The 25,604-nt window shown below is 51.9% G+C and overlaps 1 protein-coding gene across 7 annotated transcripts; it reads left to right on the top strand.

Annotated features, from left to right (window-relative positions):
• The first annotated feature begins 228 nt into the window (after positions 1 to 228).
• Positions 229 to 25,604, top strand: CDC25A (cell division cycle 25A). Of its 7 annotated transcripts, none has more exons than XM_036994168.2 (17): positions 229 to 765; positions 947 to 982; positions 3,391 to 4,512; positions 4,605 to 4,678; positions 5,035 to 5,077; positions 5,521 to 5,557; positions 6,023 to 6,124; positions 7,824 to 7,943; positions 10,240 to 10,359; positions 10,646 to 10,720; positions 13,330 to 13,500; positions 20,409 to 20,507; positions 21,739 to 21,801; positions 21,894 to 21,992; positions 22,555 to 22,685; positions 23,881 to 23,992; positions 24,151 to 25,604. In XM_036994168.2, exons 3-17 carry the CDS (start codon positions 4,343 to 4,345, stop codon positions 24,289 to 24,291), a joined length of 1,557 nt encoding a protein of 518 aa, XP_036850063.2. In that variant the 5' UTR covers positions 229 to 765; positions 947 to 982; positions 3,391 to 4,342; the 3' UTR covers positions 24,292 to 25,604. The 7 variants fall into 7 exon arrangements, with proteins under 7 accessions (XP_036850063.2, XP_036850062.2, XP_036850068.2 ...); XM_036994167.2 differs by having other exon boundaries at positions 3,386 to 4,512; XM_073230541.1 differs by lacking the exons at positions 229 to 765; positions 947 to 982 and having other exon boundaries at positions 2,962 to 3,580; positions 3,697 to 4,512.

Raw genomic sequence — 25,604 nt, 5'->3', positions numbered from 1 at the left:
TCTGCTAATGCCTCTGTGTGGTGCACTGATTGGGGTCATTCCTCCCTTTTCCTTGAGGGGTAAAACTGTGACAGAGTGGTAGAGAGGGTGACACCTAAGCTGTAAGGGCAGCTGAGACTAACAGCGCAGGTCCGGGCGGCGGCCCTGAGCACGTCCCAGCCTGCAGGGCGCTGGGGACAGAGTCGCGGCATCAGAGCGCGCCGGGCTTTCCACGCAGGCAGAGCCCCCAGCCCGGCCCTCTAGTTACAGCTGCCTTTCTGCCTACAGCACCCACTTCTTTCGCCGAGAATATTCTCCTGGGAAACGGGTGCCCTCTGGTGGCCCTGCCGGTGCTCTGCCGATGCCCAGTCCTCAGCCTCTGCAGGGGGGAAAAGGCCTCCAAGGATCACCCCCAGCCCTACCGGAAGCCCGTCCACCCTCCGCAGAGCTTCGGGGAGGCCCTTCCCAGCCCGCTGCCGGCAGGGTGACACGCACACTCCTGGCATCCATTCGCCCACAGACATTTCTCCTTATGACTGCCAGCCAGACTCAGCGCCGCTGGGAGCCTGGGGCCGGCATGTCCAGGGCCCGAGGCTGCTCCGGCCCCCCTGCCCTGTTCCCACCCTGGAGGGCCAATGGGCTCCCGCCATCAAGATCCCTCTGAGCACCTGCAGACGGAGCATCTGGGGAAGGGCGTCCCGAGAGCCCAGGCAGGCAGCACCTGTGGCGGATTCCGCACAACAAAGGCCTGGGGAACCTGCCAGATGCCAGCCGTGGCGCAGGGAGGTGCGTGTGTGAATGGGGTGGGTGGGTTCCACAGCCAAGTGAGGATAGAGATGAGAGATCAGAGATAGCATTCTTTTTTTACTGTGACGGGCAGGAGTACAGCTGGAGGGGAAAGCGGGGTCAAGGGAAGGTTGTTTCACTATTGGTAACAGGCATTCATTAAAATTTGTCATTCATACAGAGAAGTCAACATACCACGAGTGTGAATTTCTACCAGGTAAGCACATCCATATGGCCAGTTCCCCAAGTTCTGCTCACGGTCCCATCCGGTCCTCCCCCCAACAAAGGTAACCAGTACCTTCCCTTCCACCACTGAGGATAAAAGCAGGACTTGTCACCTTCTACAGTTCATGTCAGTGGAATCAAACAGCAGTCTGCTCCTTGTCCAGTTGTCCTGGATCCTGAGACCCACCTGTGAGCAGCTGTTCCCTGTCACTGCTGCGGCAAAGAGCTTCTCCTCAGCCCTTGGTGAGGAGCATTCAGACTGCTCACTGCCGTAGCTGGGACATGCTCTGCAGGTGCTTCTTGGGTCATCTGTGGACTGGGCGGAGCCTCACGGCATCTCGGATCCCCAGCAGCTTCCTAGCCTGCAGTCTCCCAGGCCTCCCTCAGGTGCACGTCTGAGCCACAAACTGCCCGCTGCCTCCCCGCTGTTCCTTCCCCAGCCCCAAGTCCAGGACCTGGGGCTCAGACTGCCTTCACCACTGGTGCTCACATCCAGACTCTTACAGCCCTTGGCACCCCCAGGGAACGTCACCAGCCTCGTGCTGAGCCCCAGATTGCTCTCCTGAGCGCCAGCCCCACACCACACTGGCACAAAACCGAGCTCACCCAATGCCTCCAAGAGAGGTGCCCTCTATGGTACTAATCAGTCAGCCTCGCGGTGCCAACATCCTCATCTGGGATGGTCTTACCACCTCCCCCCTGCCCCCTTTGACCATTATCAAGCCCAGTGGGCATTCCCTCCTCCCTGGCTCCCTCCCTTCTCTCGCCATGACCTTGGACGCCCATCCTAGCTTAGGCTTCCTCCGTCCCCCATCCTAGGTTAGGCTTCCTCCGCCCCCACTGAGCCACCCTGCAGGAGTTCTCCTGATGTTCTCCAGCCCTCCACATCCTCTGCAGCCCAAAGACGCCCTACCCCCAGCAAGCCCAAAGTCCTTCCAGAGCCACCCCTCCTCCCACTTGGGTCCCTCTCCACCACGCCAGGAGCCCACTCTAGGGACACCTTGGAAGTCCCCCAATAAAGCCGTTCCCACCTGTGGGCCTCCAAGGGCTCGCTGCTCCCTTACAAAGCACACCTTGCTGGCTTGGAATCCCCATTTCCATGGCCCTCACCTTCAAGCTTGGCAGCTTTAATCTCTTTCATTAAATGCCCCTCCCTTCCTCTAGCCTCCCCTCCCACCTCCAGGTGCCCAGCCCTTCACCCAAAGTTGGGTTTATCTTGGTGGTGGCCCTTTATCACCAGGATCATCCTGGGAGATTACGTTTGGCATGGCATTGTATTTCGAGCACTGGGTTTGTCCCTATAAACAATGAATAAACACTTGTTGAAAGAATGAATGCAAAAACAGAGATATTAAGCCCAGAATTACACAAAACAGGAGTAGGAAGAAATTTTCAGATTTAAGAGGAAAACATTTGCAGTAGTGGACTGGGCGGGATAGGGCACCCACAGACCATGGAAACGCCACATACCCTGGGGTTTCTGGAGGTTCAGGAGGGTTGTGGCCGGGGCTGGAGAGCTTGTAGGGAAATGGGAGACGAAGCAAGATCCTGCCTTGCTGTACGGGATCAGTTCTCAGCCAGAGGCTTTGGGCTGAAGCCCAGCTATTGCTTAATCTTTAGGTCACAGGCCATCCTAACATTAATTTTAGGGGCACATAGCCGGGATCTTTTAAGTGATATAAATGTAATGGAAAATAGTGTATTGCATGTAGTGTAAGTAAATGATGTTCTGAAAACTTTGATGTGTCTTCTGGGTCACGGGTCCAAAATGCAGGGGAGCCCCCGCTTTTAAGCAATGGGTGGGAGGGGATCAAGCGTGCATTTTTAGGGAGATCACTTGGGGGGGTCAGGGCTTGGGAGTCCAGCCAGACTGGGGCTGTGTGGGAAGGCAGAAGTGTGGTGGAGGGGCCACTTCCTGCCACGGCACTAGGGAGGGGGGCAGGTTCGGGAGAAAGGAGAGAGGGAAGCCCGCTCAGGTGCATTCAGAGGAGGGGGCGGAACTCAGGCGGGGGTGATGGTTGGAGACAGGCACGTGGCAGTTCGGAGGGACGAGGGGGGAGGCTGAAGCAGCCCCGGGGTGGGTGACACTGTTCCGAAAGCACCGTGAAAGGGCGGGGTTTTCTGCTAGGAAAGCTTGCCGCCCAGAGCATTCAGCCAGGACACAGGACTTAGCCTCTGCTCGGAAACCCGTCCAACAAAGCTTGTTACCCGCCGTGGTACAGGACAAATACGAATCACACGTTAGAATAGCATGGGTAACGGCTGATCCTCAATGGCCTCAAAAGTCACACAGCTCCGTGGTTCCCAAGCCTGGCTGAGAGGCACTCCAGGCCTTTTGGGGTATCACTTGAACTTGTATTGGGTACGCGGGTCACCTACTCAATAAATAACCAAGTGTAGGTCAAGACGCCCCGGACGACGGAGGCGGCGCTGGAACGCGGGGGCAGCTCCAAGGCGCCGGCTGCAGGCTTGCTGACTGCTCGGCGCGTCCTGGGAAGCTGCGGCCCGACCTTCCTTCTCAGGGTTCGCGCCTCGCGCGGCCTCCCGAGGCTTGCAGAGCGCACCCGTCCTGCTCCGGAGTAACACACAGGTGAGTCAGAGAACGAGCGATTCTTTCCCAAAAGAAAACAAGTCTAGTAAATTGATGGGGAAGCTCGGAGTTCCGGTTTGTTTCTAACAGGGAGAATCCATCCCCCACCCAAACAGGCGGGGCACGATCCCGCGGCGCCCGCAGCTGCCGAGGGCTGGAGGGCCGCGCGAGCGCGAACTACGTCTCCCGGCATGCTCCGGGCCAGCAGGGCCCCGCCCCTTCCCGAGAGCGGGCGACCTGGCGGAGGCCGGAGAGCCGCTTCCTCTTCCTCTCTCATTGGGGCAGCCCTGTGCCATTCGGGCGCGAGGGGAAGGTGCTGCTTACTGATTGGCGGATGCCGTTTGGCGCCAACTAGGAAAGGGGGGCGGGGCAGCGGCGGTCCCCAGTGAGCAGCTAGCTATTACCGCGAAAGGCCTTCTCGGCGGCGACGGCCCGGGAGGGAGGTGGAGGTCGGCTGGGTCCCCCGAGACCCCAGGCTGGGCAAGGAGGCGAGAGAAAAGCGGAGAGGGCGTGAGCCCGTTGCCTCGCGGCTCTGGCCGTCCGCCGTGCTTGTTTGTGTTTAATCCTCAGGTCGCCGCCTCGCGGAGGGGAGCCCCCGTGCCTGGCCGCCGCCTGCCGGGGCTGGGCTCCGCCCGTCCGCGCCGCCTTCCCGCGGCGGCCGCGTCCCGCAGCCGCGGGGCCGTGTTTGCGTTTGACCCCCGGGGGCGCGAGGCCGCGGCCGGTGTGGGCGGGCGCGGCGGAGGCGGGGAGGCGGGAGCCGCCATGGAGCTGGGCCCCGAGCCCCCGCACCGGCGCCGCCTGCTCTTCGCCCGCAGCCCGCCTCCCGCGCAGCAGCCCGTCGTGAAGGCGCTGTTAGGCGCGCCGGCCTCCGGGGGCCTGTCGCCCGTCACCAGCCTGGCGGCCACCATGGGCCGGCTGCCGGGGCTGGGCAGGTGAGGCGCGGCGGGCCGGGGCGCGGGGCGCGGGGCCGGGCCTCCGGGCCGCCGCGGCGCTCAGCCGGGCCACGCGCGCTGCTCTCTTCCAGCGAGTGCGGGCGGCCGCCGGAGGCGAGGAACGGCAGCCTGCAGAGGACGGGCTCCTGCGAGTCCACCGACTCGGGTAGGCCTGGCGTCGGGCCCCGCGCTCGCCCTGCCCCAGGGGCGCCCCCAGGCCCGGGTCCCACGCGGCCCGGCGGGGCGGGACGCCGGCAGCCCAGGCTCCCCCGCTGGGACCCCGGGAGGCCCTCCACTGTCCCCAAGGCCCCTGGACGTGTTCGCGGGTCGGGGAGGGCTTGGTGGGCGAGCGCGGAAACGCGAGGACACGTGCGGACGGGGGGCGCCCCGACCGGCTCAGGCCCAAGCCACGCGTCTTGCTTAACTGGCTTAAAGAGAAAGGCGCTGGTGCTTTTATTTATGTTGGTTTTGATGACAGTGGTGTTTTGTGTATTTTCTCCTGAGATACTTTTCTCCCCACAGGCTTTTGTCTGGATTCTCCTGGGCCCTTGGACAGAAGAGAAAAGTATATATCCATTGCTTTTAAGTGCTGTGCTTAGAATTAGCTTCTTAATCTTGAACGGAATAGGTGCCCTGGCCGGGCTGTCCCTCGTGAGACTGCTGGGCTGTGCGCAGCCATCTGCGCATGAGGAGTTGGTGTCCCCGGGGTCACAACTTCCCCTTTGTGGTGGCTGCCATGGTGTCCTCTCAAGTCTCCCCTAACCCTCCACGTCCCAGAGCGCGTGTGTTAAGGGAAGACCTGGGCTGGCCTTTCTCACCTAGAAGCCCAGTCTTGGGGTGCTTGTGAGAACGGGACAGCTTGGGAAGTCTGTTCTTCCGTCTTACCTAAAACCGGACTAGGTTTGCCTGCCTGTCCCCCCAGACTGTAGACTAGACTCTGTGCCTCTGCTGACGTGTCTGCCTCTTTACTGCTTCGTTCTCATTGCTGCCCTTCTGATCCCATTGCAGCCTTGAAAATCCCATGAGGAGAATAAACCCCCTGCCTGTAAGTTCCCTCGTTTGTTTTGCGCTAATGCCCGCTATCAGCCCCCCACCCCAGAGGCCAGCATAACCTTGGGAGTATACCTTAATTTACGTGGGCGACACGGCTTTTCCTCAGTGTCCTGGGCAGTCGAAACAGTCTCCTAAAGCCACTTCAGTATCACCTGCCTATCTAGGGTTCTTTCTTCCATCTCTCAGAATTTTATCAAACCAGGGAGTATTTCTTTTACGCACATGGTGTGATTTTGGGGTTGATGTGGCACCTGAGCCCTGCAGAGGCTGCATCCTTGTGAGGGTGGGTGTGGAACCCTGCCCTGGGTGGGAACTTATGCCCTTTGTCCCCCTGCATTCATAGCTCACCTACTGCCCTGGGTGGGGCTAGGCCTCTGCCACCGTGTCTTTCCTTTGAGAGTGAGTTCTCATTGAGTTCTGGTTCGTGTACCCTGATCCCTTTGTTTCACCTTGATAGCGGAAGCTCCTGGGGTGTAGCCCTGCCCTGAAGAGGAGTCATTCTGACTCGCTTGACCATGATGTCTTCCAGCTAATCGACCCCGATGAGAACAAGGAAAACGTGAGTGGGTATCCGTGCTCTACCCTACAGTCTGTGGCTTACAGGAAAGTGGCTGGTTGGTTTTGGGAGACTAAGCCTTCACCAGAGTCATGCGAGGTCTTTGGAGTTAGAAACCTGGATTGACCGGGTTTAGCTGTGTGACCAGGACCAGTTACAGTTTTTTAGACTGTCTCTTCATTTGTAAAATAGGAGTAGCAGTTCTGTAGGGCTGACCTGGGTTGTGTAAAGTGACATGTGGAAAGCTGGCTCCTGGAAGCAGGAGCCGCTCAGATGGTAGCTCTTAGGAGTGCCTTAAGTTCATGAATGCTTAGTCTGGGAGGTCTCCCCAGGCCTTCCTGGCCCCTGTGCCAACCCTGGAATGACTTAGGTCAGGAAAAGGCTCCTTGGTGCATTTGGAAGAACGAGGCCAAGTCCCAGGTTGCCTCAGAGCAGTTGAAATGGTTGCTTATAGGGTGAGCTTATGGTTGTCCATTGAAAAGTGCAGGATCACTCTGGCCTGCTGTCCTGTCACCTGGAAGGGCGACTGGCACAGGGGCTGCTCTGAAGTAGCTAATGCGTGAGCGTACCTTGTCCATCTTTCTTCTCACTGTATTTCAATATCCATTAACTTCCCTTTTCCACTCCCTGCTAAAATGCCACAGTTTATAATCCTAAGAGTCTTCAGGTTTAGCGTAAAACCTGCTTCCTCTATCCACTCTCCCAGAGATTCCTTCAGCAGCTTGAGAGGTGTTCTGAGGGAGAATGCAAAATAATTCCTGAGTATGGGAAGCAGTCCGGCAGCCTCTGTATGCTGCTTTCTACCCTTCAGGCTCCAGCTGCACCCATTGGTGCAGGGTTTCCCCTGAGCTTGGCCCCCTGGGTTGACCTGCTTGGAGCTTTATTCTGGAAGGAGATGTGCAGGCGAAAGTTTAGTGAGCTCTCCTCTGGACTGTCCTGTCTGGTGTTGTGATCTTAGGCACATTCCACACCCTGTAGGGCCTGATGTCGTCCTCGTCTGTAAAGTGGAGTGATGGGGCCATAGCTGATGGTTGAATGAGTTAGTGCACAGAAAGCACTCAGTATGGTGTTGCCATGTAAACACTGATGTTGCCACTGCTCGGCAAGTCCTTGGGCCAGTGTGTGGGCACTTAATGTGCTTTCACACGCTAAGGAAATGGGATCATACAGAAGTAGCTGGGCACGTCTGGCTTTCACTCAACATTATGTGAGATTCGTCCATGTTTTAAATAAACCAGTAGGTTTTTTTTCCGTTGCTTTTAGTAAGGAATACAATAATTTTAAGTGGGGAAAAACTGTCTCCCGTGGGTAGAAAGAAGGTGGAAAAGACAAAGCCTCAGACATAAATGTAGAGTGAAAACTTTTGACTTCACAGGCAATTGTATTGAAACGGCTTTGCTTTATTTTAAAGTTGATTTAGCTGTTATTTCAGTGTTTTGGATACTCTACAGATATTCTTATATTAGTTAGGAAATCAAGTATTTGTGTTGAGAGGGAAAAAAAATGCATTAGAAGTTAGTTGTTGACAGTCTTTCAAATTCCTTATTGGATGGATCCAGTGCTGGAATTAGATCAGAGATGGGTAAACCCTGAGTCGGGGGGCAGTGCCTGCTCCCTGGTCTGTCCCTTCGGGGATACAGCTGAGGGTCTAGAGCTGGTGTTTGTGGACAGGGAATGATGCCCTGACTATACTATCTTGCAGGAAGCCTTTGAGTTTAAGAAGCCTGTAAGACCCGCATCTCGAGGCTGCCTGCATCCTCATGGACCTGAGGAGGGTAAAGATTTCTTCACACAGAGGCAGAACTCTGCCCCTGCTCGGATGGTATGTGTTCTGGCTTTCATAGGGAGATCCTGACGGGAAGGGAATCAAAGCATTCTCATTGCCTGGATTGAAGACACCACAGTAGCTCTTGGCTGTCTTTGTCTGGCTTTGTCTTTTGAAACTAGACTGTCAGATTTTTGGTGTTTTTGCTGAGTCCAGAGAGCAGACAGGCAGAACTAGGTGGGAGATGGTATGTCTGGAATACTGGACTCAAGCGAGGAGTGCTTGACCTCGTCCATTCTGGGTAAAGAGATCTGTAGGTGTCCCAGGTTGTTCTCCTAAGTGTGCGTGGGGGGGTCATGTCTTATTTAAACCTGTTCTTTCACAGTGCATCCTGTGTTAAGAAGTACTTCCCAGAGTGATTTTGTTTGGAGAGAGCATGTGGCTTTTTCCAAGGGTGGCTTATTAAGAACTATTCTGGATTGCAGTCAACCCACTGCCTATGGGCTACTTGACAGTGTTTAGGGCCATTTGCCCCAGGGTTATTTATTTGCCAAACAGACTCATTACTTCCAAAGTTTCCCACTGCTGATCTGGCACTGTGGACTAGGAGGCCTAACTTGAGCAGAATGAGCACTTTGGTTTCCAGGTTTTCCTGGGAACCTGCACCTGAGAATACAGCATCCCTTCTGGCTTGTGGTCTGTGGTTCAGCTCCAGGCAGTGTTGCTGCTCTAGCATTTGCTCAGAGCACTTTGATATATGTTTTTATCTTTAATCTTCATTAGCCTGTGAGGTAGCCAGTGTTCACCCATTTTACAGACTGAGAAATTATGGTCAGGGTAGTTGGGTGATTTGCCAAAGGACACAGAAAAATTGCCCAGGATTTAACAAAATCTCGTTTCTAAATATGCAGTAACCCTTGGAGGGCTGTGTATCCAAATTGAAATACCTTCAGTGTGCCCTGAAGACCGGAGCACCAGGGTCTCCTGTGGTCATTTGGCCCTCCCTAATTGGAGGTGCCGGGGTCCCAGGGCCACTCTCACCAGTCTGGCTTTTGGTCATGTCGGTGGGTGTTTCTTCTGGTCCCTGGGTGCTGTCTGTCCTTCCTCGTAATGGCTTCTTAGCATAGGAGTCAAGGAGAAAGAATGAGGTGTCCTGTCCAGAGGCCTGTTATTTTTTGTGTCACATTTGCGCTGGGATCCCAGAGCCTAGGTCACAAGTGGGTGTGGTAACCACAGAGTGCCTACCCCTTGGTTCTGCTGGTTAAAAACCCACTGTGTGCATCTGTGGAGTGTTGGCATGGCCCAGAGCTGGTTTTTTACTGGTTTTATACACAGAGTAGGCCAGCGGCAGAGAGGATTCCTAGGTGAGTGATTGACTGAAAACCAGAGCACCGCTTGAGGATCAGTAAATTCAGACCCAGAGGGACTTGGGTCTCATGAAGGATTGTTTGTAGGACTTGGGATGGAACTGCCTTATTACTGCAGAAGAAGGCATGTCTGAACTTTTCTCCTGGCTTTGGAAAGCATCTAGAAAAGAAACAATTCAATATCAGCAATGTTTGTTGTATCAGTGTTTTACTAGATGCTAGATTTATGAGTAAGTAGTTTTTCTAAGTTTTCCTATATTAAATATAAGTTTTATGATGGCAGTTCCCCCAAAACACCCAACATAGGGCTGCCTAATGAGATGTACAGTTTTTACTCGGTGAGGGACTGTAGTAGGAGAGGAGCTTGGGCTTTGGGATAAACAGGTGAGCTGTAGGCTCTACGCATCAGTTTCCCTATTTACTAAACAAGAAGATCGACTACCTGTAGTGTGTTGTGAGGCTTAAGTGGGGGTTCTGCATGTAGAGATTATATAGTGTCTGGGACCCAGTCATTCCTCAGTGGAAACCTGAGCAGCTGTCATGTAAATTCCAAGTCTAGAGAGCCAGGACAGACTTTCTGGAACCAGACCACCCCTTCTCCCTCTGTTAGAACTGGGGTTAGATAAGCCTTCTCTGGGCTGCTCCGTGGCCTCAGAGACTTGTGTCTTCTTGCCCCTCTTGGTTTCAGCGGATTAAGCCAGCCCTCTATGGTCTGTTTCCTGAGTACAGTCCTCTGACAAAGCCTGGACCTTCCTAAGAGGCTATAGAAGTGAATTGCTTCGGGGAAGTTTTCTGTGAAGGCCGCTTGGCCTGGCTGGACTGGGACTATGTGTAGACATAATGATTTATAGTCTTGGGATTCATTTTCCTTTGGTTAGTAGCTGCTAAAATTTTACTTATAATATGTTTCCTTGTAAAATCTAGTGACCTGTCCAAGGAAATGAAAGCTGGTCATTTATTAACAAGCTATGAATTCTGCCTTATAGCTTTCCTCACATGAGAGAGATAGTGGCAAACCTCTTTTTCTGCCCCAGTCACCTGTGGCTGCCACTCTATCCGACGAAGACGATGGCTTTGTGGACCTTCTTGACGGAGAGAGTCTGAAGGTACTGTCCCCCACCCGGCCTGACTTGGTGGGAACTTGGTGATGATTCACTGGAACGGCTTCTAGCCTGATAAATCCTGAGGGGCTTCAAAAGGAGACCCTGGTGTGACCCTTCTTGCCCTGAGTTGCTGACAGCTTATTTCTGTGTAAGAAACATGAACCAGGGTCACTGGAGGCCTGGCCTGCCTGTGGTGTGAAAAGACCGAGGGCACCTTGCATCCTCTCTAGGACACATCCAGGTAAAGTGTGCCTCTGCCAGGCCTGTGACGCAGCTCTCCTCCCTTTAGAATGACGAAGAGACCCCGTCGTGTGTGGCAAGCCTCTGGACTGCTCCCCTCGTCATGAGGAGAAATACGAACATCGTAAGTTGTTCCTTGGAGTCTGGGGGGCTGCCCTGAGCAGAGGCTGGCCGTGCTGCCCTTGGCTCTGGTCATTTCTTCTGAGCCTCCATCTGTGTGTGGGCCTTTCCCCTGACCCGCTGGCGTTCTCCAGTGTAAGCATACTGTTCTCAGGTTCCCTCCTTGTCAGAGGGAGGGAGTCTGGGTGATGTACATCCATGTGGTTCTTATTTCGTAATCTTTACCCCAGCCATTCTTGGCCAGTTCATGTCCTTTCCATACTACTCTGACCCCCTAACTGCTGGTTGAAGATTGCAGGAAAATATCTCTCTGCCAAGCTGATTTTTGAGAGGCTCAGTCATTTTTAAACTATAAGATGTGGTATATTGGCTTAGGCTTTAATGGGCAGCTTTATGAGTGAGCAGTGGGGAGCTGGCAAAAGGAATGTGGTCTCAGGCATAGAAAACCATCAGCTAGGTCCGCCGATGGCCCTGCAGGACACTTCTCAGAGGTGTCGGCTGGAGAACCCCTCCCAGAAGAGAGGATGCTAACCTGCCCTCTGACTGGGGCAGAGAGAATGAGCTGCAGCACCCTCCCATTTCCCCTCCACCCCTGAGAATGTGAGAGGCCAGCGCACATTCAGGCAGCCAGGAGATTGAGGAGACCCAACCGGGATGCATACAGTGGGCTGCCTGGGGAAGTTGGGGCAGAAAGGCTTCATTTGGTGACGAATCAGCCTTGCTCTTAAATGCAGGGGAAAAAAACTGAATCAGACCATAGAGCCTCAAGGTCCCTGTAGCGTTGCTTGTTGGGCCAGAGAGGGGTCAGGGAGGGAGGTGGGAGGACCCCGTATTGCAGGGGCACCCTCCTTCAGAAGTGGCCCTGACAGGCAGAGGGCACGCCAGGCCCGTGAGCCCAGCCCATAGCCCACTGTGGGGCCACCAGCTCCTCAAAGTGACTATTTGCAGTGGGTCTGGTGGCCTTCTGTCCCTGGGTCTCAGGCTCTCACCTTTCTTGCTCTTGTTTTATCTGCCAAACATGCAGAGCCCTGCTTTACCTCTGTTCGGATTCTGCTTTACTTGTAGGTACATCCCATGTAGAGTTAAGTATTATTCTGGAGCTGTGTCTGTCTGTTCCCTTAATCTGTAAATCAGGCAGGGTTGGGAGGAGGGACCCAAGTTGTTTCTGGCCGTAGCATCTAGGTGGCAAAAGCTGCTTTTGTCTGAAGACCACTGCCTTTTCCTTGAGGTCAGTCTCCCTTGTTTATATTCCTCATTGCTTAGCACACCTCACAATAGCAGGGCAGTTTTAATTGAGAATACCCTCGCTATCGGTGTATAGACTTAGATTTCCATCTCGGACACTCAAAGTCCAGCCAGGCTGTGCCCACAGACTCTTGGGCTCATCTGTCGTGTGCACGCCTATTTTCTCTGTACAGATTAAGTCTCACACCCTCAGGTATACATACAAATTGAGGCCCTTAAGAGTTTTCCCTTGAAGCCCCTGAACTATAAGTATGGGACAAATGAAGGATACTCTTTAAGTCCAGTTAAAAATTAAAGTAAGTTAATGTGTGTCGCTTTGAGGAACCAGGCTACCCAATACAAATGCCATGACTAAATTTTCTGGGTCCTTTTGAAAGACATAAAATTATATACGATATACAATGCTTGGGAAATGGCTGTCAGTCTCTTAAACTGGATTTAGGAGTCACAGCACACCCTGGGTTCTTCAGGTCAGGACTTCCTCTGGGGATGGTCACCAGGGACCCGGTCACTGCAGGCTGTGTTGGAACTATGGTGTCTGCCCTTGAGCTCAGTTCACCTCTGATACCCTTTTGAAAGCAGTGGATCCTCTTCCAAAAAATGCTCCCAGCTCTTCTAGGTTGAAAAGAAACCCTTTGGTCTTGCTTTTCTGAAAATATTCTATTAAAATGAACTTGTGAAAAATTAGGATGAAATCCTTGCTCTCTTGGGGAGCTGCCAAGGGGTTGGTGCACTGCAGTCAGGTTATCAGGGATATTTCAGAAAAGGCAACTCTGAGACGAGTGTTTACTGGGTGTAGAAGGAGGCTGTGCCACGGGGAGCTGTGGACAGACAGACATTCAGAGCTGCAGTTCACTGCCTCTACCACCAGCCAGGCCAGCTGCCCTAGGACTCTGGGAAATTTGCCTTAAAAAGACTATGCAGGGAGGCCTTGTGAACCCAGGTTTGGAGGTGTTTGCTTCTGGGCACCTCTCTTTATACCATTTTAACCCCTCACTACCTATCTGTTAGTATGTCCCAGCTACCCCACACCTTTTCTGGATTTAGGTGGGTGAGACTAAAGCCTGCTGAGCCGCTCAAGCAGGGTACAAGTAACAGAACGGAAGAGGCAATCAAAAATGTGTTCCAGCAGGGAGGTGGCAGTCACTTGACTCAGGACCCTGCGCAGACAGCAGGCTCCTGAGGGTGCAGGTTGTTGTCATGTCCACTGAGGCCGGCTCAGCGCTGCTGCAGCTCGGCCTGCGTGTCCTGTGTGCCAGGGCCAGGGAGTGGACAGCTCCTGCTTCCTGATGGGTGTGGATCTTAAACCGCTGCCCTTGCCATTCGAGGGAGCAGGTTTTCATGGAAGGATGGTTTCTTCTCTTTAAGGGCAACAGAGACATGCCGAGTGAGTCCCCACCCACGGGCAGCCCCACTGCCTGGTCGGTGCTGAAAAGACCCGACCGCTCTCCAGAGGAGCCGCCACCTGGAAGTAGGAAGCGGAGGAGGAGCCGGGCTGGGGCCTGTCCCACAGCGGCCAGTCCGGAGGAGCCCCAGGAGGTGCGTTGTGCAAGCTCCTTCTTGCTCAAGGAGAGTGATACTGTGTTTTCCCGTTCTAAAATTTCCACTTGGTTCTTTTTCTGTGCTGAGACTTGCTGTTTTGCATTTTGTTTGTTGGAAGTGTGTTTGTAATTGCCTGTTGAAGCACTTTTTGTCAAAGCTGCTTTAAAATCCTTGTCAGATTTTCCGACATCTGTGTCATGGTGTTGGCCCGTGTTGATATCTTTTCCTATTCAAGGTGAGATTTTCCTGGATCCGGTGTGACAAGGAATTTTCCAATTGTATCCTGTGTATTTGGGGTATCATAAGACGCGGGTCCACATTAATCCAGCAGGCTTCTGATTCTGTGGGGCACGTGGAGAGTGTTCTGCCTCCCCAGCACACCTCCCTTGACACCCACAGTGGGCACCAGTCTCACCATTCTGGGGGGCAGGGGGGCGGAGTGCATGCTCCTAGGAGGCTCTGCTGGTACCATCCCAGTGGAGTTGAGGCTCCCCGCTTGTGGATGGGCTGGTGCAGAGCCCCAGCATTCCCTTGGTATGTGGCTGGGGAAGGTGACTGTCTGAATACTTCTGTCTCGCTGTCTGCCTGCTTCCCAGTCCTTAGCTGGGGAACAGGCTGTCCTAGAGCTTCCTGGTCTGTGGCTTTGCTGCCCACTATCTCCACTATGGGAAGTTAATGCTAAGCTTGTTTTTACTCATCTTTGTTTCCTGACCTGTGTAGAGCTGTAAACTTCCTTCCCCTTAGATTCTCTCTCAACATTGATGGTTTTTCATTGTCACTTCTTAGTTCTAGGTATTTTAGGTTATTTTCTTTTAACCCAGACCTGTCATGGCCAAATAAAGCTTTATTTTTAATAAAGGTTTTTTTTACCTGTACTCAAAAGTATCCTCTTTGATGTCATTCAGTATGTCTGATCCTGTTAAATCAATGGCTCAAGTTAATGAATCACATTGCTCACAGTTGGATGGTTTTTGTGCTGTTTGGGACTTTTCTCTAATATGAACATTCCAGTAGGTCAGTACACAAATGTTAATTATTTTCAAGTAACTATATGAGTGTCCTTATGGGTATGCTGTTTTTCTGTTGGTTGACATTTATTTATTTTTGTGTCATTAATATGCAACCACATGAGCAACATTGTGGTTATTAGATTCCCCCCATTATCAAGACCCCACCAAATGCCCATTACAGTCACTGTCCATCAGTGTAGTAAGACGCTATAGAGTCACTAGTCTTTGGGGTATACTGCCTTCCCCCTGCCTCCCCTGTGTTATGTGTGCTAATCATAATGCCCCTTATTCCCCTTCTCCCTCCCTTCCCACCCACCCTGCCCAGTCCCCTTTCCCTTTGGAGCTGTTAGTCCCTTCTTGGGTTCTGTGATTCTGCTGCTGTTTTGTTCCTTCAGTCTTTCTTTGTTCTTATACTCCACATATGAGTGAAATCATTTGGTGTTTGTCTTTCTCTGCCTGGCTTATTTATACCCTCCAGCTCCATCCATGTTGTTGCAAATGGTAGGCTTTGTTTTCTTCTTATGGCTGAATAATATTCCATCGTGTATATGTACCACATATTCTTTATCCATTCATCTACTGATGGACACTTAGGTTGCTTCCATTTCTTGGCTATTGTAAATAGTGGCTTTTGGATGTAGAGTTCTATAGATGTCTATTAGGTCCATCTGTTCTAGTGTGTTGTTCAGTGTCTCTGTGTCCTTATTTTCTGTCCGGTGGATCTATCCTTTGGAGTGAGTGGCATGTTGAAGTCTCCTAAAATGAATGCATTGCATTCCCTTTCCTCCTTTAGTTCTGTTAGAATTTGTTTCACATATGTTGGTGCTCCTGTGTTGGGTGCATATATATTTATAATGGTTATATCCTCTTGTTGGACTGAGCCCTTTATCATTATGTAATGTCCTTCTTTATCTTTTGTTACTTTCTTTGTGTTGAGGTCTATTTTGTCTGATACTAGTACTGCAACACCTGCTTTTTTCTCCCTGTTTGCATGAAATATCTTTTTCCATCCCTTGGTTTTTAGTCTGTGCATGTCTTTGGGTTTGAGGTGAGCCTCTTGTAAGCAGCACAGAGATGGGTCTTGCTTTTTTTTATCCATTCTATTACTCTGTGCCTTTTGATTGGTACATTCAGTCCATTTACATTTAGGGTGATTATTGATAGATATGTACTTATTGCCATTGCAGGCTTTAGATTCATGGTTGCCAAAGGTTCAAGGTTAGCTTTTTTAGTATCTTACTGTCTAACTTCACTCACTTATTGAGCTATTTTAAACACTGTCTGGTGATTCTTTATTTTTCTCCCTTCTTATTCCTCCTCCTTCATTCTTTATATGTTGGTTGTTTTATTCTGTGCTCTTTCATGCTTCTTTTAACTGCTTTTGTGGGTAGTTGATTTTATTTTTTGCCTTTAGTTAGTATTTCGTTGGTCTGCTTTCTTTGCTGTGATTTTATTTTCTCTGGTGACATCTATTTAGTCTTAGGAGTGCTCCCATCTAGAGCAGTCCCTCTAAAATACCCTGTAGAGGTGGTTTGTGGGAGGCAAATTCCCTCAACTTTTGCTTGTCTGGGAATTGTTTAATCCCTCCTTCATATTTAAATGATAATCGTGCTGGATACAGTATTCTTGGTTCAAGGCCCTTGTTTCATTGCATTGAATGTATCATGCCATTCTCTTCTGGCCTGTAAGGTTTCTCTTGAGAAGTCTGATGATAGCCTGATGGGTTTTCCTTTGTAGGTGACTTTTTTCCTCTCTCTGGCTGCCTTTAATACTCTGTCCTTGTCCTTGATCTTTGCCATTTTAATTATTATGTGTCTTGGTGTTGTCCTCCTTGGGTCCCTTCTGTTGGGGGTTCTGCATACTTCCGTGGTCTGATCGATTATATCCTTCCCCGGTTTGGGGAAGTTTTCAGCAATTATTTCTTCAAATACACTTTCTATCCCTTTTTCTCTCTTCTTCTTATGGTACCCCTGTAATGTGGATATTGTTGCTTTTGGATTGGTCACACAGTTCTCTTAATATTGTTTCATTCCTGGAGACCCTTTAATCTCTCTGCGTCAGCTTCTATGCGTTCCTGTTCTCTGGTTTCTATTCCATCAATGGCCTCTTGTATCTTATCCATTCTGCTTATAAATCCTTCCAGAGATTGTTTCATTTCTGTAATCTCCTTCTGGACATCATCCCTTAGCTCTTGCATATTTCTCTGCAGCTCCATCAGCATGGTTATGAGCTTTATTTTTTATTCTTTCTCTGGAAGACTGGTTAGGTCTGTCTCCTCAGGGTTTGCCTCTGTGATCTTGGTCTGTATCAATTTCTTCTGCCTTTTCATGGCGATAGAGGTATTTGTGGGGAGCTGGCACATGTGTTGGCTACAAGAGAGTCCCTTCTTGCTGGTTTGTGGCCTTCCTCTCCTGGGAGAGCAGCGGCCTCTAGTGGCTTGTGCTGGGCCGCTGTGTGCAGACAGGGCTTCTGATCTTGCCCGGCTGCTATGGAGTTTATTTAGCTCAGCGGTTGCTGTGGGTGTGGCCTGCCTCAGGTGGCTGCTCTGATATGGCGGAGCCACGTCGGAGGGGGAACGGGCGGGGGGCTGTTTATCGCGGTGAGGGGCCTCCGAGCTGTGCTGCGGGGATTCAGGCGCCCAGAGTTCCCCAGGATTCGCAGCTGCTGGGCTAAGTGTCCTGGGGCGCTTCTGTCCAGCTGTGTGGTCCCTGTCCCTTTAAGACTTTCAAAAAGCACTCGCTTTTCTTTGTCCTGGGTGCGCCGGCTGCGGGGACCTGCTCACAGGTCTTACTGCCCTGTTTCCCTAGTATCCAGGACCCCCCGCATGCACTGTGTCTGCACTCTGGTCCGCATGGCTGGGGCTGGGTGCTCAGCAGTCCTGGGCTCTCTCCCCACTCCGACTCCTCTCCTCCCGCCGGGAGCTGGGGTGCGGGGCGCTTGGGTCCTGCCGGACTCGGGCTTGTATCTTACCCCCTTCGTGAGGCGCTGGGCTCTCACAGGTGTGGATGTGGTCTGGCTGTTGTCCTGTGTCTTCTGGTCTCTCTTTTAGGAAGAGTTGTATTTGTTTTATTTTCAAAAATATATATGGTTTTGGGAGGAGATTTCCGCTGCTCTACTCATGCCGCCATCTTGGTTCTCTCTCTCATTTCTAGATTTTAAGCACCATAAGCAGCATATTCACTAACCTTGCATGTTCATTTTTGAGGGAACAAGTGGGGCTGTTGGGTCAAATGCTAGCTACCTTTACTATATTTCCTGGAAGGGCGTCAGCAGTGCAATGAATGAGGAAAAATGAAGTGGCAGTTTTATGTAGACTTTCCCACAGGTGAATATCACAATTCCTAGGGGTCCCCACAGTCTGAATGTGGAGGGGCTGTGCCTCGGGCTCTTTTCTTGGTGCAGGGCAGGCCGAGCCTCGGTCCCCTGCAATTAGCCGTCTCTGCGGGTGAGCAGCCCTGGTTCCGGGTGTTGAGCCTGTGCTGCTTCACTGTTTGTTTATTCTAGGAATGAAAGCCCGAACATTGCTGTGTTTCCAGCTGTGATTATTCCATTTTTATTAGCTTGTTTATATGTTTCATGGATTATATATGCTCATAGGTTTACTGATTTTAGAACTATTCTTGCTTCCTGAAGACAAACTTTTGTCTTCAGATTTGCTTTTAGTTACTCATGTTTCCTTCATTACACTATCCTTACATCCAACTTTTGTGGTAAGGTTTGGTATTAAATGTTATGGAATAAACTGAGGACTGCCCATGTTTTCTGTAGCATGAAAAGGTTTGAATAAATACCAGTTGTTTTAAGGTTAGCTAGGTCACAGCCATGCAGACCTAGGCTGGTGCTCTATATTTTGTAATCTGCTTGGTTACCTAATATTTGATGAGCATTTTTTCCCCTGATTAAGAGTGGGATTCTAGGTTGAAGGGCAGGAACGTCTGAGACTTTCAATTATAATTGCCTTTTAACTATCGCCATACTTAGAATGCATCTTTTTATTTTCTTAGTAATTTTGTGCCCAGCTGTCTCCCAAATGCCTGTTCAGTTTGTTCAAGGCTGGATCTAAATGAGGTCTGCACGCTGCACTTGGTTAGGCCTCTTTCTAGGAGGCTCCTTTTGTTTTCTTAATGTGTTGGAGAACTCAGGTCACTTGTCTGGTAGAGGTTCCCCATGGCTTTAGTGGGGTCTTCTGACACTGTCTTCTTCCTGTGTTCCCTGTAAACCTACACTCCAGAGAGTCCTGACAGACTTGGGTTCTGTTTCCTTGACAAGAGCATTAGCGGGCGATCTGTTTTGTCTGGAGATGTGCTGTGCTGGGTGGCCATTGATCGTTTCCTGGATGCATCCCTTCATGTAACCAGGGTTTTGGGAAGGCAACCCTGCAGTCTGTCGTTCTTTCTTCGTTTATCAGCTGGAAGTTCCTGTGAAGAGAAACATCTGCATTGAATTCTCCTGGTTGCCCTTGGAGACTGGGTGAATGCTGGATCTCTTTAACTGCCAGTTTTCCAGATACCCTTAAAGTTGACATTGACCCCTCCCTATAGGTGTTTGCTTTTCAGTAAATTATGAACTCACAGATGAAAACATTTGATGTCTCTATGTTTTAATGCTCAAATTAATCCCATTGGACATCTCGCTACCTCTCAGGTTGGCTCCTGAGGTTTTCAGAAACAGACTCACTGAACTGTTTACCATGCATGGTGCATGCAAATAGTGTATATTCTGGTGAGTTCCTACAAAGTGAATACAACTCCACGAGTGCCATGGTCAGGAGAGGGCAGCAGCCCAGAGCTGCACCTTGGCCCCCCAGTGAAGCTGGCTGCGGCCCCTTCCTGTCTGGAGCTCCTGGCTCAGCACCACTTTTGGGGACGTGCCTGTGTGTGTACCCTCTTCTTTTTCCTTCTCTGTTGCATTGTGCCTTTCAGTGTGAACAGAGAACAGCTTGTCTGCCTTGTTGGTTGATATTTGGGTGTTTTGGCCCACTTGAACACAGCTGCTTTGTAAGCGTCTTGTGTGCATCCCTTTCTCGTGGAGCTGCTGTCCTAGGCTAGTGTGTGTCCAGCTTTAGTAGGTGCTGCTGTGCTCACGGTGTAGGAGAGTCTGTTTCTTCCACATCCTCGGTATTTGGTGGTATTCATCCTTTAGTTTTAACCGTTCTGGTGAGTGTGTGGTACGTGTGGCTCTAGTTTCCATTTCCCTGGTAAGTTATTTTTCTTGGTCTTAGATTTTCCTAGTTGTTTGTCCAGGTGTTTTGTCCACTTTCCTTTCTTGTTTGCAGATGTGCTACATATGTTCAGGGGTAAATCTTTCACTGGATGAATGTGTATTTTTCTCTTAGAATTTCTTACCTTTTGAGTGTATTTCAACTTAACAGTCTTTACAAGCAGAGCCCTTTGTGTCCTTCAGAACTTATGTCCCTGTGGTTAGCCCTCCCAACAGGCCCCCAGGTCTGGCTTCCTGTCACCACGTGACAGACGGTACAGGTTTTCTTATGCATTTCTTGTCTAAACCTGGCATCAATCACATCTTCAAAAGCTCTGGTTTCTTTTGGTTGGAAACAGCATTGAGGCCCCAGTATTCTCTGGGGGTGCTCACTGCACCCCTAGAGCATCTTAGTGAATAGAGCTAAGAAACATTTTTTTAACTTGGTCTTAATTTTAATCCCCTTTTAAAAATGAGAGGAAGGGAAGTTTGGTTTCAGAGTATTAGTAAGTGCCAAAATAACAACAGAGCTGGTCAGCAACCTGAACCGTCTTTCCAGTCCAATGAAGTAAGAAAGATTTTTTATTTGCTGAATAAGACATTAATGTTCCAGTCTCCTTGTAACGTATTCAGGTGAATATTTGCAAAAGTCCTGCTCAGAACCCTGGCCTCATTTTCTTTTTTGATTTGTTACAGACCCTACATCAGTTTTTATCTCTGACATCTTCCCCAAAAGGGACCATTGAGAACATTTTGGATAATGACCCAAGAGACCTTATAGGAGACTTCTCCAAGGTAATTGCCAGCTGAGTTGCTCTGGTGTGGTGTGCCGTTTGGGGAGTTAGGTAGGGCACCCCTCAACCTTCCTTCCTCCCTGAGGTGGCTCTTGTCCCTGCGGGGACACAGTGTGAAGTGTTTAAAGATAGGAAATAGGTCCATGATCAGGTGTATCTTGGTCTCTGTGGGACTGTAGTCTTTCCTGGTGCTGATCTGAGGTTTCAAGTTGGCCACCTTGCCTGCAACCTAAAGGCCAGGTTCTCTGGAAACTGTGTTTCTGATTATGAAATAGTCATGCAGCAAAGTATAAAGAAGCGTAAATAACCTGTAGTCTCACTGCTAGTCTGTGTATCAAAAGGTGTCTTAGAAGGTCCAGAGTTGAGGCAGACCTTCTCCATGGCCCCTGAGGGAGAAGGCCCACAGGGGAGTTCAGAGGAAGAAGGCCTGCCTTTGGCCTGGTAGGCATTTGCTGGGGGTGGGGGCCGCCCTGAGCCGTGGTGCAGTAGGAGGGTGGGACTGGCCCATGTCAGCAGCCTGTGGCCATGTGTGATTGGAAGGGTACCAGGTCAGTCTTCATCTGTCGGAATATCTAACATTCATACGTGTTAGGCAAAGATTCCAAAGCCAGACCCAGTTCCTTCCCTCAAAAACCGAACATTGGTGGGAAGACCTGTCACGTGGGTGGATGTAAACCCATGCAGCACACGAAGGATTTAGGCAGAGACTCAAATAAGTGGGCTGTCTCTGCGGGGTGGGGACATGTGGGTCTGGGCTAGGGTGGTTCAGCCAAGTGGGTTTTGAAGGAACAGGACTGAACCAGGAGACACTCCCAGCCTGAAAGAAAGTACAGCCAAGACCTGGGTGTGTCCCTCAGGTGGCGCCTCCCACCTGACACTCTGGCTTGTGTTTGTCACGACCTTGCGCCTGGCCCTGTGGGTGCTGAGCTCTGCCCTGATGAGTGATGGCTGAGGTGCCCACCTCTCCCTCAAGGTCGGGCTGGGGCACCACCACCAGGCACCATGGGCAGAGCCAGAGCCCCACGGCGAGGTGAGCTCATCCCCACTGTGTGTGTGAGGCTCTTCGTGGTCTGGCTCTGGGGCGAAGGCTCCTGACCAGCAGGGAACAGCAGTTACCTGCGGCCTCTTACTCACATCCGGCTCACCAGGGAGCTGTGCTCAGCTCTCACGTCAGTGCAATAACACGTTTATAGGCTTTCTGATGGCTGAGGTTTTCTTCTTCTTTTTTTAAGGGTTATCTCTTTCATACAGTTGCTGGGAAACATCAGGATTTAAAATACATTTCACCAGAAATTGTAAGTCATCCTTTTGGAATCTGCCACACATGGGGTATTTGAATCCAGTTCTTGGCAGCCAAAGTTGATTCTCCTGGGCTTTCTCTCCGCAGATGGCGTCTGTTTTGAATGGCAAGTTTGCCCACCTCATTAAAGAGTTTGTCGTCATTGATTGCCGGTACCCGTATGAATACGAGGGAGGCCACATCAAGGTATGGGTTCTTGGGGCTTGCAGTTGAGGCCTGCCGTTGTGGGAGGCACAGAAGGAACCCTCAACAGGACCTATGGTTTCCCTGAAGAGACGGTGGTTGTGTAAGGCCTTTGACCCCATCACACCGCATCACCATCAAGGACATTTTGGATGGTGTCCACTGATTCCCAACCAGGCCTGAACACTCAGGGCCCCTGACTAAATCCGGTCTCTGGCAGTGTGTCCCAGTCACTGCCGTTTTAGTGAGGCCTCTGAAATTTACAGCTGGGTCACATTGCCTGGTGGAGGGCAGTGTTGGGACACACTTTCCCAGGAAGAAGGAACTGGATGTGCCCTTGTAGTCTTTTGACCAATAACATAGTGTTGACAGGCGGTAAGGGGGTACTCTAAAGAAAGTGTCAGTGTTTGCCAGTGTCCAACTGTTTTTGAAAGTCCCCAGTCACCAGTACCACTCACCAGGCACACAGAGCCATGCCAGGAGTTGACGGGTCCAGTGAAAGCTCGCTCCCAGAATCGGTCCTGTCTGCGGGGACGAGCAGGTGCTGAGTGTGTGTGCCCCACAGGGCGCAGTGAACTTGCATATGGAGGAGGAGGTCGAGGACTTCTTGCTCAAGAAACCCATTGTGCCCACTGACGGCAAACGCGTCATTGTCGTGTTCCACTGCGAGTTTTCCTCTGAGCGGGGCCCGCGCATGTGAGTGCTACCCGGGGCGGGCTTGGCTGGGGGCATCTGTGGGGTGTGGCACCAACATTTGCTCATCACGAGGCTTTACAGAAGTACAGGCTCACGTGTGGCAGGTTTTCCCAGATTCTTACCTGTTCAGCAGCAGGTTGATTTTGTGAACAGCTTCCTTGAGTAATTTTTAATAGACGTGACCTGGCTGTCTATTATGAAGGCTTTTGCGTGTCCCCAGTCCTGTCTGTGATGCTGGGTGGGGCTGCGCCGAGAAAACAGGGTCAGACAGTTGAGGGAGGCGGGGATGGGAGGAGGGCAGCTCCTGCGGGCCATGGTCTCGCGCCACCCTTGTGTTTTGAGTCATCTCGTGTACGTGTCACATGATTTCCTCAACTGCTGGTCAGTGTTTTGCCGCATGTTCACACAACTACATGAGGATTCAGCTTGTGATGGTCCCCAAGTCCCCTGGCATATGTGTCCTCAGAACGAGTGCCATGCCCTGCATTAGCACAAGACTGATCACATAGAGCCAAGCGGGAACTAAGGGCCCTGTGAGGGGGCGCATTCACTCTGTGCTGTGTCTGATACCATTCTCCATGCAGGAGACAATCGGCAAACCCCTGCCTTTGGGGAGCTTTCACTCCAGAGAGGGCAGAAGGCAGGCAGTGTGTAGCTGTGCCGGAAGGTGCTTCAGGGCCTAGGGCCACACAGCGAGGCCAGACTGCAGAATGTGGGGCTGGCCTGACGAGTAGACCCCTGACAGACCTGGAGCTTCTGTGCCAGGGGATGGGCAGGAGGGAGCCACCAGCCGGGGGTTGGGGGAGGCTCTTGGGATGCACCCCAGCATCCAGTGCAGAAGTGCCTGAGGCAAAGGCAAGCTCAGCCTGTCAAAAGGCTTAGGACTGAAGGGGTGGCTCAGGTGGAGGAGGCAGGGGGGTGCAGGCCGGGTGGGGACCAAGTAGGCAGGAGGTGCTGGGCAGGGGTCATGCCCCAGGGCTGCTTCCCTTGGACCATGGGCAGAGCTGCTGCTTTCCTGCTGGGGCTACACTGCTCCCGAGGGGCACCTGGCCAGGCTCCGTGCAGCACAGATGTCCCAAGGGTAGAGGTGAGTTGGGGTGCATATGGAGCCTGGCCCACAACCTCTGCTCCCAGGGTTGGCGCTTTCATGTTTTCTGTTAGAAGAGCTCAGCAGTGTGGCCTTCCTCCCCTACAGGTGCCGCTACGTGAGGGAGCGAGACCGGCTCGGTAACGAGTACCCCAGGCTGCACTACCCAGAGCTATACGTCCTGAAGGGTGGGTACAAGGAGTTCTTCCTGAAATGCCAGGTGAGGTGGGGTCTGAAGAGCATGGTCGCGCCCTGGGGACAGTGGAGTGGGTCTGGGGGCCCTGGCTACCTCTGTCAGGTCTGCACCATAGCCCCAGCCAGGGAGGGAGCTGGCTTGGGTGTGAGCAGGTGACCTAACCCCTCCTTGTCTCCTGCCAGTCTCACTGTGAGCCCCCCAGCTACCGGCCCATGTACCACGAGGACTTCAGGGAGGATCTCAAGAAGTTCCGCACCAAGAGCCGGACCTGGGCTGGCGAGAGGAGCAAGCGGGAGATGTACAGCCGTCTCAAGAAGCTCTGAGGGGTGGTGGCGTCACAGGCAGCAGCCTGAGCCTCCTGCGTCCTCCCCACTGCTTCCCCCATCACGCAGAGGAGCTGGAGCAGAGCTGGGCTGTGCAAGGAGAGGGCCTGGGGCTGTCCGCCTGAGGCCCGCCTCCCACTCCCAGGGCCAGAGCCTCGAGCACTGGCCGCACCTCGTCCATCCCTGGAGACATTCTGCTGCCTTGGGCGGAACTGGCTGCGGGAGCCACAGGCGCACAGCAAGCACCACAGTGTCCCCATGGGTGGGCCCTGTCCCATCCCAGGGGAGGGCAGAGGAGCAGGGTGCTGCTGGCCAGACACCGGAGACAACCGGAAGGGAGTGGTTTTGGTGGGACAACCCGTGTGTAACTTATTCAACTTCATCACTTTTTTTTTTTTTTAACTCCTGGAGACTTTATGATTTAACTGCTTCTTTAATTCACAGTACTGCCATTCTAGCTAGGGTTTTATCTTCCCAGGGACTACCTCCACCTTTAATTTAGAAAAGGAAGGAGGGGGAAGGAGGTGAGCTGGTGTTTGCAGGGCAGAGAACTGGGGGCTGTCGCCTGAAGGTGCTGTGGGAGTGGACCCAAGGAGGGGGCTGCAGGACCTGAACTAGCCCTCCCACACCTTTGTCAAAGGCCGTTAATCCGTTTTGGGGTGCCTCCTCCCACACCTTCCCTGTGACACGGTTGGAGTGGGAATGGAGCATCAGATTGATGTCTGGGCTGCCTGTGTAGACAGGGCTGTACTGTGTTCCTCAGGAAGCAGGGTAAGCTTGAAGGCTGAGCTTCCCCAGTTTATCATGTTTCAGCTTGAGGGGTGGGGAGTGATGGGTCATCATGTTGCCCCTCACCCAGCCCCATGGAAGTGGAGGTCTCACGAGCACTTTCCATCCCAGGAGCCAGGCTGCCTCGATTCTCGATGGCCTATACCTTCCCCGCGCATCCTCTCTGGGCTCCTCGCCGTCTCCGCCCCCTTGGGTGGGGAGGCCCAGTGTTCCTTAGAAGAGTCAGTCTCTCCTCCCACCACCTGTCTCGCTTCCCACTCAGGTGGGAAGGGATGTGGACACGAGGTGGCTGGTGGCCGTGTTACGGGGTTGAATTGCGTTTGGCTATAAAACAACCTTGTTGGGAAGTCTGGGGAGGAGGGGACAGGGAAGGCCTTGTCTCCACACCGAGACACACTTCAGGTGGCAGGTCTCAATCTCGTTTGTAGGGATTCTTTTGGTTAAACACCTGAAAAGGAGGTGGCCTTCAGACTGTACCAGTTAACTAACTTGCAGACTGAAAATAAAAAACAATCTTGAACCCA

The sequence above is a fragment of the Manis javanica genome, chromosome 3 (genome assembly GCF_040802235.1).
Source record: "Manis javanica isolate MJ-LG chromosome 3, MJ_LKY, whole genome shotgun sequence".
NCBI lineage: Eukaryota > Metazoa > Chordata > Mammalia > Pholidota > Manidae > Manis > Manis javanica.
Note: the sequence above shows the minus strand (reverse complement) of the source record. Positions and strands in the feature narration are given on the sequence as shown.

Excerpts from the sequence above, each read along its gene's own strand:
- CDC25A (XM_036994168.2), top strand. The coding sequence starts at position 4,343 with ATGGAGCTGGGCCCCGAGCCCCCGCACCGGCGCCGCCTGCTCTTCGCC. Across the intron at positions 10,721-13,329 it reads TGAGGAGAAATACGAACATC|GGCAACAGAGACATGCCGAG; the intron begins GTAAGTTGTTCC and ends CTTCTCTTTAAG. Across the intron at positions 23,993-24,150 it reads AGTTCTTCCTGAAATGCCAG|TCTCACTGTGAGCCCCCCAG; the intron begins GTGAGGTGGGGT and ends GTCTCCTGCCAG.